The 12,239-nt window shown below is 39.0% G+C and overlaps 1 protein-coding gene across 1 annotated transcript in view; it reads right to left on the bottom strand.

Moving 5' to 3' along the window:
* The window catches only part of EMILIN2 (elastin microfibril interfacer 2), a 566,143-nt gene that overhangs the window by 107,433 nt on the left and 446,471 nt on the right, over positions 1 to 12,239 (bottom strand). Inside the window, exon 6 of the mRNA XM_044065564.1 lies at positions 8,681 to 8,740. Within this exon, the coding sequence (XP_043921499.1) occupies positions 8,681 to 8,740 (60 nt within the window). The remainder of the gene's footprint in view (positions 1 to 8,680; positions 8,741 to 12,239) is intronic.

The following is a 12,239-nucleotide window of genomic DNA, read 5'->3' as shown; positions in this document are numbered from 1 at the left end:
ATGTATTTGGGATGTGGGAGGAAACTGGAGCATCCAGAGGAAACCCACGAGACCACAGGGATGACATGCAGACTCCACACAGAACGCACCCCCAGCCAAGAATCGAACCAGGAAACCTATTGCTGTAAGGTGACAACATTAACACTAACCACTGCACCACTGTGGCCCCTACTTCCCCACTTAAACTACTTACCCTAAACTTACTACTGTCAGGTGATATTCCACCCAACCCTGGATCTCACACACCCTCAATGCTCCGCTTTCCTTCCAGTCCAAACCAGGGTCCTTCAAGGCTCCATTCTTGGACCTCTACTTTTCAACATCTTCACTAACAACCTCTACACATCAGTCCAGAACACTCTAATACAATATGCAGGTTACTCTACTAAAATCTGCTCCTCTGACAATCTCTCACAGCTTCTCACCCTAACCCAAGAATCAATCCACTCTGCTGAAGAATAGCTAACTAGCAACCAGCTCCTTCTGAATCCAAATAAAGCCACGCTCTTCCTCTTCCTACCCAAACCTCTCTCTCTCTTGTCACAAACCTACCTTCACTATAACTTCCAACAATAACACATTCATCAAGGCTGAACCCATATAAAACTATTAGAAGTAGTAATTGATGATAACTAAATCTGGATCTGCATGTGCAACAATCCATCAAAAAACCCCACCAAAACTAGGCTTGCTTTATAGGAACAAAAAATTTCAATCACAAGAATCCAAACTCTCTCTGGCTCAGACCTACCTACTATTATATGCCACCCCAATTCTCACTAACATACAAATCAACCTTATGTCCAAACATGAAATTTCATACAGCAAGATTGCTAGATTTGCTGCAAATCTACCCTATCACAAACACCACTGCTTATCTTTAAAAAAATGTCACTGGCCTGAATTCCAACTCCTCCTCCCCCCTCATTTGCAACTAACTCACACCATCCTAAACAAACCTACCTCTTACTCAGCTCTCTCACCCATTATTTCTCTCTGCTGTCCTAATAGCAATCTTTGTAAATCCAACCAACACCTCCTAGAAATCTACAAGCCCAAAAAAACTACTGGTAAACTTCTATATAGTTAACTCTGCTGCCAACTCTTGAAACAAACTCCCTCTGTCCATAAAAACTATTACTATTTCAAATAGCTTAAAAAACTCTTAAATTAACCTACATAAATTACCTTGGCCTCCCTCCAGCCCCAAACCTATTACTACTTTAACAGTGTATCCTAGCTTAACTTCTGCCTCTAACTAGTGTTCACTGTTTTTTTGCTGAATTGTACTGTGTTATTTTATACTGTATATACCTATACGCAAATGTTCTAAATTTTATTTATTTATTTTACAATTGTTGACTGGGCTAGTCCAACTGAATTTATGTCCATTTTCAGTAGAGGCTTAGGCAGAAAAGTTCTACAAAACACAGTATTATTTGTATTATGTGACATTTTACAAATGCAGGTACATTACAGATTTTTGCCATTCATTACATTTCATTGCATTTCTGCTTACAGAATGATAGTACAGATCAGCTATGGTTAGCCATACAAAGATATCTCTAATAACATTATTTTAAATGTAAAAGCACACTCTCTTTATAGTTAGCAGAAAAGTAACTAGCTTATACAGGTATGGTGATTAGTACCCAGAGATAAGTGAGGTAGTTAGTCAGGGTTAGCACATGGGCATAACCACTGTGATTTAAGGTATGGTTTAATTTTGCTTTTAAATAGTGTTACTGAGGAAAGGGAGGTCAGGTCACTGGGGAGGGAGTTCCAGGTTTTGCCCATGGTATTAGAGAACAAAGAGTCTCCAGCCATATTGTTAGTTTTACCTATCTGTACAAGTAGTTTATCTGATGAGCATAGGGTCTTAAAGTTATTATAGGGGGTGATAAGGTTTGTAAGTATTGGTGTGTTAGTTTGATACAGGATCTTGTGGGCAACTGTTAATTGGTTAAATAGTAGTAGATTTGGCAACTCTAGCCATCCTAGTTAAGATTGTTACAATGTTGAGTTCTGAAGGCAGACCCAGTTGCAAATCTGGCAATATTATTGTAGGAGATAGCCAGCTTGTTCAGGTTGTTTTTACATAGTTTAGTAGATATAGAGGAGACATAAAGAAGGGTAGGGATTAAGTGGGTATGGGCAATAGTGGCCCTGGCTAGTGGAGTCAGAAAGGGTTTAATCCTTTTAGAGGGATCCTAATTTTTTGTTGACTGTTTTTATAGCACTGTTAATATGGGAATCAAAGGTAAGATTGTTATCAATTAGTATATGCATATAGTATACTTGTATATGAGTATATAGTATACTTGTGTATATGAGTGTACAATTATGTCAACTTTTTACATTTACAACACTTTGTATAGTTACATTAACTATTTAAATTTCATGCATGCCATTTTTAATTATCTCCTGAGTCTGCTGAAATGGGCTTTTGCTCAGTCAGACTAACCCGGTCAACCAATGTTAAAATAAAAAAAAATAAATAAATAAAAAAAATAAATTTAATGGATCTATTGATGAGTATAGAGAAAGCCAAGGGAAGCAATGACATTGGCAATGATTTTAAATATTCTCTTTGTTAGTTGTTGGTAGCTAGTGTGGTGTTTTTTTTTTAATGGCTGTTTTTAAATGACAATGCATACGTAGCTTAGGAGACAGAAGTAGGGGAAATATTTATTTGGGTGAAATCACTGCCTGTAAAACAGGTGTTTGTATTGAGCAGAGCGGTTATGATATAAATTAACTTTGAGTTAAACAGTGAGGCAGTACTTTCTGGGGGGAGTGCCAGGGCAAGGGTTGGGTTGTTGGGACTTGCCAGGGGATAGGAGATTTTTGTTGGTGCTCCAGAATCTTTTGGTGTTATTATAGCTTTTGCCTAACAGTCTACAATAATAATTTATTTTGTCTGTCCAGATTGTATTTTTGGTGAGATCAGAGAGATTTTGTGTTATTGCCATGATTTCTAAACTTTGCCCCAAATGTTCATAAGTTTCCTAGTTTCAGGTGTTCGCCAGAGGCATGTGTTGTGCTCATAGGTATATATTAGGCTAATGACCACACAGGCCTTTCTGAGTCTAACAATGCCACCCAAACATATTTGACAAGTTTAGGGACCTAAGATTATTTTAAGGGATAAATAAAGGCTATGGTTTAAGTGATCAAATGATTTACTATCATAATTTCGAATGACACTCGGTCGACCGCACTATGTTCGACAATGGAAAGTCGAACACGGCAATGTCGAACTTCAAAAGCAAGCCTAGGAACGGGTTTTAACATGGGTCAAGATAGGGGTTCACTGCTATTGCCGAACTACAAACCTCGCCCTTATCATGACCCATGTTAAAACCCATTCCTAGGCTTGTTTAGCATGGTAAGAAGCCTATCTAGAGACTATGGTTAAGTAATGAATGTAGTGGTCTTTCCTGATGGGTCACACTTCATGCTGTTTAGGTGACATCCTGGGATAGTGTGAGGGACCATTGTTACAGTATCTTTAGCCTTGGACAGCACATCAACGACCTGCTTGAGAGGAGGGTATATTCAGTGGTATTACTAATGGGGTGGCTGGGGGAGAGAGGGGGTTACAGATTTGCTATATATTTCAGCTTAATGTAGGTGGTTCCATTTACAGTTAGTTCTACACATTGTTGTGTACTGCCTTTGATGTTACTGACATAGCTAAAGAAATCTTATGGCTGTTCTTGGCCTGGAGGGGTATTTTTAACGCAAATTTGGCTTTGATAGACTTGATTTATTCTTTGTGTTCCTTTTTTAGATCACCAAGAGATTTTTTTATTCTGGTGAGTTTTGCACTTCCTTATTTTGGCATGACCTTCTTCCTTGTATTGTACAACATATTTATATTAGGATTCCACCCAGTGGTTTGTTTTTTGTGTTTGTTTTTGTCTTTTTTCTTGGTAGACACTGCTGTCTCTATAGATCTATTGAAATGACTCTACATTGTCTCTGTGAAAAAGTCCACATACGCAGCACTATTTTCTAAGGGCATTAAAGGGCTTGAAATATGATATCAATTAATGGTAGGTTTGCCATAGAATAGTCCCTAAATGTTCCAGGGTTAGAAGGTGTACTGGGTTTTGTTTTTATTTCAAATGACACAGCTTCATGGCCCAACCTCACCAGAGAGGATATTAAATGGGGGGGGGGCATTCTCTGATGTTAATGAAGACCAAATCCAGTATGTTCCTACTTCAGTGGGTATATGAACTATCTGATCCTGGGGTTTGTGTTGACGAAGTCCAGGAATCTCTGCTCCTGCACATTTAGAGTTGTGTATGATTCTCAGTTTATAGTCGGGTAGTTAAAGTCACCCATGAATATGGTATTGGGTCAAATGGTGAGTGACTCCAGTAAGTATTATGGGTTTCCTGGGTCATCGGGGGATCTATAGCTTGCATAGATATTGTATGGAGCATTGCCTATAGTGATTTGGTCATGGAGAAGCTCAAGTGTTTTACTCTGTCTGACCAGCCTTGAAGTATGGTTGTTTTTGATGTAAATCAAGAAACCTTCACCATTAGCCCCTACCTGTACAGTAGCTGGTCTAAATGTGTGGAAGGTGTTGTAGCCCTGCATTACTTGGGGTGATCTCCCTGGCTTTAAAACATGTCGTGATAACTGCACAGACAGCTGCATTTTCCAATGTGAGGAGAGTTTGAAGGGAGCCTTGCTTGGGCTCTTGGCATTGAGTAATTAACACCTTTAGATTTTCTAGGGATGTGTTTGCTATGTTAGGCATTTTGTCAGTTTGGCATTGCCTATAAAAGGCACAGTGGGTGTGGAAAATGTTTTAATCAATATTTGAAAACCTAGAAATGACAGGTGCAGACCATCCCTGGTAAATCACCATGGTCGGTGGACCACACCCTCCCATGCTGATAAATATTGCACCTGCTTGGAGTGACACCAAAAGCAAAGTCAGCTGTTAAAGTCAATCATCTTCCTTTCATATTGTGCCATCACCCTTGTAGAGGGTAGAATCCTGCTCAGTGCTGGGCTCATACTGTCCTGGGACACATAATCCAAGAGTTCCACCATGTCTCTCTTCATCTAGTCCAGAGGGATGCATCTCATGTCATTTACACCCACATGGACTATGACAAAGTCATACTGGTACTTGTGATCCTGAGTGCATGTGTTTAATCCTTTCTCTTCTGGGGTGACTTGGCTATTTAGTATGTAAAGGAGGTTTGTAGTGAAGTGGGTGACTGCTTCATCTATTGCTCTAAGGATTCTCCAATTTACTCCGAGAAAATAATGATGAAACCAGTCAGTGTTTGGATCTCCTAGGGTGATAGTTTCATATAGAATAGTTGTAGTTTTATAAGACAACAAATATGCACCATTGTGGACCTGTTATCTCCAGTAGAGATGTGCAGAGAATAATACAAAGGTTTTTATGTTCATTTAGCCTGACAAGGGAGATGAAAATTTTAGCATTGTTGAAAATTGGAATGTTGTGGGGGTACAGTGACAGTTGGTGGGTGTTTAAGTACAATATGGCTGAGACACCCCCTTTTTACAGGTTTCTATATGATCTAAGGATGCTGCAGCCTTGGGGAATTATTTTCTCATCTTTGATATGTGGTTTCTGCTAGGTTTCAGAAAATGCCGGGATGTCTGGGGGATGTAAAGCTAACCAGACATGCAGATCTGTGACTTTGTTGATAATACTTCTGATATTTATGTGAACATTTTTTAAAGATGATTTGACTACTGACTGTCTGCATTGATTAAGCTGGTAGCCTGGAAAAAGTACTTTTACTTGGATGTGAGAATGGGCCACAGAAGTGGACTGAGGTGGGTAAGAGTTTGTAAGCAAAAGTATATTTGAGTTTTAACTTTATTTTGGGGTGTTGTTTGAGTTGTCCCTGTATAGATTTTAGATGTAGATGTTTAATGGGTTGAATACGGAAAGTATTATATAAACTGGGTGAGATGAGAAGGAAGTGGTTAGATGAATTTGAGGTGGAGAAGGAACCAGGGGTAGTTAAAAAGAAGTGGTAAGAGGAGTTATGAGCGAGAACTGTGAGAGAGGCAAGGAAGAGTATGTGTCATATCAGAGGATGTTGTTATTTGTAGTAGTACATGGTAATAATAGGTTATTAAGATGAACTCCTGAGATAGAGATGGTGGGGACAGGTTGGTCAATGTGACTGAGTGCGGATGAAGGTTTTGAAGAGTGTTAAGGATGGCAGATGCTATTAATAAAAGCAGCAAAATCATCAGATTATTGTTAAGAGTGAGTGTGTGGAATAGGAGATCGTTATAGAGACAAATGTAAGGTGACAAAAAGTATTACTGGTAATTTATAAGACCAGGTGGGTCAGAGTTGGAATTGACATGGAAAACAAAGGGGAGGATGAGGAAGAATGGAAAGTGGTAAATGTTAGTGAATGTACAGAGTGGGTTGTATAGGGGAATAGATTTAGTGTTACATTTGAGAGAAAGGAAAGGTTGGATTTGTAAGGGTGCAATATTACAGTGACAGGTAGATTTTGTTATAGAAGGTAGGGAGATGGTCAAAATAGATTTAGGTGGATGAGAATGTAGGTTATGAATCTTCCTCTGGAAGGGAAGATTAATGATTTGAGAACCATAGAGAGTGGCTGTGTTAGGGGTGTGGTCATTGAGACATAAGTGCAGATGAAGAGGATGTGAGTGAGAAATGAGGTAGGGTTGGGGGGAAAGCAAACCTGAGTGTAGTAAGGACCAACCCTTCAATCAGCTGCATAACAAGAAAAACAATCAGTGAAAAGAAGCTAAGGTGAGGATGATCAAGAGAAGCAATAGAGACTAGAGAGAGGAAAGTACTACAGGTTAACAGATGGATAGATGCATTTCAATTATTTCTCCTATGCTTTAGAATTCTTGTTGTACAAACAAGATTACTAAGTACTTTTAACTTTTTTAATCCAATAATATACGCTTTTATATTGACATGATATAAGCAGGAATTTCTGCTGTTGGTTATAAGAGAGCAGGCTACCAAAAGAAGCTGGGATATGTGTGTGTGTGTGTGTGTGTGTGTGTGTGTGTGTGTGTGTGTGTGTGGGGGGGGGTAACCTCCAGCCAGCTCACTAAAGCCTAGGGTAGGAACAAATATAGATATATTTAAAAACTGCTAAAATCTACCAAATTACATACACTGTCAGGGATTCTTAGAAATATCATCTGAAGGTGTTTCTTCTACATGTGGTGGTAAAGCTTGTGGCACTGGTCATCACCTCTAGCAGCACCTTAGGTGAATATGAACAATATTCCAGGATAAGGAGTTGGTGGAACGGTTAATAGAGCACCATGTATACATGAGAGAGACAACTGTCTCACTTCTGAAACAGTTGGTGAGTTCAGGTTTTGTTTCCAAATGCCTTTAGTCTAACTGCTTCTATGGCTCAGTGTACTCATGAAGTGATTTCTACAGTGTCACTTCAGTAGGTGGAGGATTCTAATCCTCATAGGACTGCATGTTGTTTTACAGTGTTCAGTTTGCAATATAAGAATATTACATTCCCTTGAAGCGTGTGTTTTATGATGCCTACAGGCTGAGTTCTACTGTGGTTCACCTTGCTAATGAACTGGTATACAGAATATGACTAAAGAAGATATGAGCTCAAATCCCTTAAGGTCTGTCAGTCTGCACACGTGTTGCATTCCCCCTGAAATGTGTGCTTTATGACACCTTCAGTATGAGTTTGTCTGTAGCTCACTTTGCTAATCCGTTGGTATAGAGAACAGCACTAAGAGAGGCGTGGGTTAAAATCCCTTGAGACCTATGTTTGTTTCTTTTCTATCAGTCTGCACATGTGTTACAATCCCCTGAAATGTGTGTTTATGACATCTTCAGTATGAGTGCTTCTGTGTCTCACATTGTTAAGGAACTGAGGATGTAGTGGAAGTTGCATAGGATGATGGGTAATTCCCCTCAAGGCTTCATACTTTCCTTTTCTAGTGATATTCCTATTATAGGAGTGAGTACAATAATCAAACTCTGATGTTGTCAGGACAGGTGTAGGTCAGTACATCATGTTATTTTACTGTACCCACCTCACTCGTCTAAGTTTAATATAATTCCACGTTTGAATTTTATCATAACCTTTCCCCATTGTGCTTTGGGGCTCTGTTTCAACTCTTCTGTCTGCCTCTGTGCTTTCTGTTACTATAGTAAAATATCTATTTCACCCTTAGCCATCACTGAAATTTTCCTGTTTATAGAACATTTTTGCTTATTCAATTTGACATGCTGCAACTAAGAAAAGCACTGTAAGAAAAAAGTTAAAAGTAAGCAATCATATATCCTGTAGTCTTTGAGGAAATAATTACTTTTTTGCATAACGTTTGCCATCTCCACTGAAAAACATAAATTATTCAATTTTATATATTTTAAAGAAAAAAAATACAAGTTTTATACAGATTTCCATGCTATAAGAAAAAAAAAACAGTGGCAGGTGTTTAGTCACATACTTACATTTGACATTTGTTTTTAGTCTTACTAACAAAACAGTGGTAAGTTTATATACAACCATCACAATGTGCTTCTGAACAATTAAATCACAGTACAGCATATAATTGCACATAATTGTACCATGAAGGATGCATCTTAGTTTGCTTTATTAATATTTATTAGTTGAAATGTTTTTACCTTCAGATTCATCTGGAGCTGGAGATGGAGATGGAATTGCATAATCTGTGAAAGAGTAACCTGCAAATTAAAATGAAATGATGATAAAAAAAGCAGATGATTGGAAAGTATGATTTGCACTCTAACTACACTGGCTGTTAAACCTTCAGCTCCCTCACTATTATGCATATTTTCAAACTGCAGTTTCTTTCAGTTGTAGAGATATATGTACAGTATCTGCACGAGTGAAAGTTATCAGCTACAACATTGTCCTAAAGATGTTTTAAGAGTTGCTGCTGACATCAGTTTGGAATACAAAAATACACTCTCTAGCAGGGCATTTGTTTTGGCAGTGAAATTCACAAGCACTGCATAATCCCACTATGGAAAATACGTAAGACCAACCTTAGGATTCAGAGAAATGGTTATATCTTGCACTAATTTCCCAACACAGATTCATTAATTAGTGTGATGGTGAGAAAATATGATTTAATGACAGGTATGACTGCAATGAGAATGACCTCATTATTGTCTCATTAGCATGTCTCTGAATTGCACACAATCTGTTACACCTGACCGTATTACTGTTCACTTTAGTGGTCCATGTATCACTCTAGCAAAGGCACCTCCAACAGACAGACACACACACACACACACACACATTAGTATTACACACACACACACACACACACACACACACACACACACACACACACACACACACACACACACACACACACACACACACACACACACACACACACACACACACACACACACACACACACACACAGACACACACACACACATCAAATGCATGAGACTGTTTCATTAAATGACAAACACTCAAAAAAGATTGATTTTTTTTATTTGGAAACTGAAAATAATGAAGTAAAAAGAATGTTTGTTCTGAGTGTTCACTCTTACCAAGTACAGCTATATATATATATATATATATATATATATATATATATATATATATATATATATATATAGATAAATATATATTTATAGGTTTACTATCACATGTTGGACACTACTGTGGCCGAAATTGCATATATATAAAATGTTCAGAAATCTCAACACCGACCACAGTAAATGCCGAACTGAGTGTTTTAGCGAAGTCGAATGTCGAAGATTTCAACTTCACTGAAATTCTCTTAGCCACTAAACATATTTTAACATGTTTTGCAGGGAGGCAAGCTCCCCTGCACCAGCCCCCCACACCCCCCTACTTATATATATACAAACTCCGAGATCGCACTACACTGAGGAAAGGGTACATTTCCCAATCCCCACTATAGTGTGATCTGTACTACTCTGTCAAACCTTGCTACAGCAGCTGTTCGCTATTGTAAGGTCTGACAATATAGTACTCACACTAATGGTTCTGCTACCTGATTTACACAGATACATTGATCGCACACAGTGCAATCAACTATGTGATTGTAAACCATATAATATATATATATATAATATATATATATATATATATATATATATATATTTATATATATATATATATATATACACACACATATATATATATATATATATATATATATATATATATATATAAATATTTATATATACATATATATTTATATATATATATATATATATATATATATATATATATATATATATATATATATATATAGGTTCATAGGTTCATAGGTTCATACTAGGCTATCTGCCCTAGGGCATTTATAAGCCTAGCCAGAATGTGTTTGGCTTTCGCCACCCATTTTAAATTAATTTTGCTATGCCCTTTTTTGAGGTTAGTATACTGTGCCTCTGTCTAAGAGTGACACAGAAGTGATACCCGGGGTAAACCTACGATCTCCTATCCACTCATCAAGATTCCTCTTGAAGAGAGTCAATGAGGGACTCTGCCTAACCTGGACTGGGATTTTATTCCAGAGTGAAGGGAGCCTCTGGGTTATGAATCTGTCCCTCGAGCATGTCCTATTTATTTCAGTGCTGAGGTTCAAGTCTCTTGAGCGCATAGCTCGATGGGATTTGGATTTTCTGAGGTGCAGCATGTCCATTAATTTTGGGTTGGACATGGCTTTATACGTCAGGCACAGATCACCTCTGAACAGGCGGTATGCCACTGAGTAGAGCTGGAGTTTCTTTAACTGGGCAGCATATGGAATCTGTTTGAGCCCTTTGATCCTCTTGGTGAGGTACTTTTGGGGTCTTTCCAGTTGCTGCAGGTGTCTGGTAAGGTACATCCCAAAAGGGGCATTGTACTCAATTATAGGCCTGATGAAGGATGAGTAAAGAGGCACGATGACCTCCCCTGATCTAGATGTGAATCCCTTCATGATTAGGTGGGCTATATAAAATGTTTTTCTAACCACTTTGGCCACGTGGTTGTCAAATGAGAGATTGCTATCAACTTGGGTCCCCAGGTCCCTAATTACTTCTTCAGTACTTAATGGATTACCACCTATGTGGTAATTTGTGGGCACTTTGTTTTTGCCAAAGGGGATGACTATACACTTTTTGGCGTTTGGCTTGAGGCCATGGCTCTGGCACCAGTTGTCTGTTTCTATGAGGCCCTTTTGGAGGATGCTTGTGTCGGCTGGAGAGTTGATTATGGCGCCCAGTTTGCAGTCATCTGCAAACTTGGTCAGCCACAGTCCTTCCGTGTTGGCCTGTACCTCCGAGAAATATATACCGAACAAGAGAGGTCCCAGGACTGAGCCTTGTGGGATGCCACTTGTAACTGATTTGGAGTCTGACATGGCTCCAGCAATTCTAACCATATGGGTTCTGTCCTTGAGCCAGTTTGCAACCCATCTAGTGACATAGGGGTTTATATTTAAGCTGGTGAGCTTATCTATAATGCCCGAGTGTGGTATTGTATCGAAGGCTTTTGCGAGGTCCAGGTAGGCTGTGTGGACCACCTTCCCCTCGTCAATGGCCTTGGTGACTGTTTCAAAGAAATCAACCAGGTTTAAGAGGCAGGATCTGCCCTTAACAAAGCCGAACTGGGTAGGATCTAGTGTCTGTAGGTCCCCAATATCTTTATTTATGAGGTCCATGATGATCCTTTCCATAGCTTTGCAGACCAAGTTAGTCAGGCTTATGGGGTGATAGTTTCCAGGATCCGTTGAGACACCACCTTTGTGGAGAGGGACCACTGTTGCTGTATGCCACTCTTTGGGTACATATCCTGTAGTAAGGCTGAGATTGAACAGTAGTTTTATGTTTGGGTTTAGCTCTTTTTGGAGTTCATGTAGGACGCAGCCCGGGACACCATCTGGTCCCATTGATGCTGTGTTATTTGCTTTGGAGAGGGCAGCTCTTACCTGAGCATCTGAGATGTCAGGGGGGCAGCACTCTGCTGGGATAGATATTTGCCCTTTTGGTGGGGAGGGGGGGGGCGTTTGTGCTGAACCTGTCAGCTAGGATGTTGGCAATGTCTGTGGGTTTGGTGTATTTTTTGTCATTTTGGACTAATTCTGAGCATGTCTGAGAATTACCACCCAGGTTCCTAACATAACTAAAGAAAGCCTTGTGATTATCCTTAGTGTCATGTGCAATTTTTCTCTCGAAGCTGGCCTTAGAC

This window comes from Protopterus annectens, chromosome 3.part0 (genome assembly GCF_019279795.1).
Source record: "Protopterus annectens isolate FY-2018-M chromosome 3.part0, PAN1.0, whole genome shotgun sequence".
Taxonomy (NCBI): Eukaryota; Metazoa; Chordata; order Ceratodontiformes; family Protopteridae; genus Protopterus; species Protopterus annectens.
Note: the sequence above shows the minus strand (reverse complement) of the source record. Positions and strands in the feature narration are given on the sequence as shown.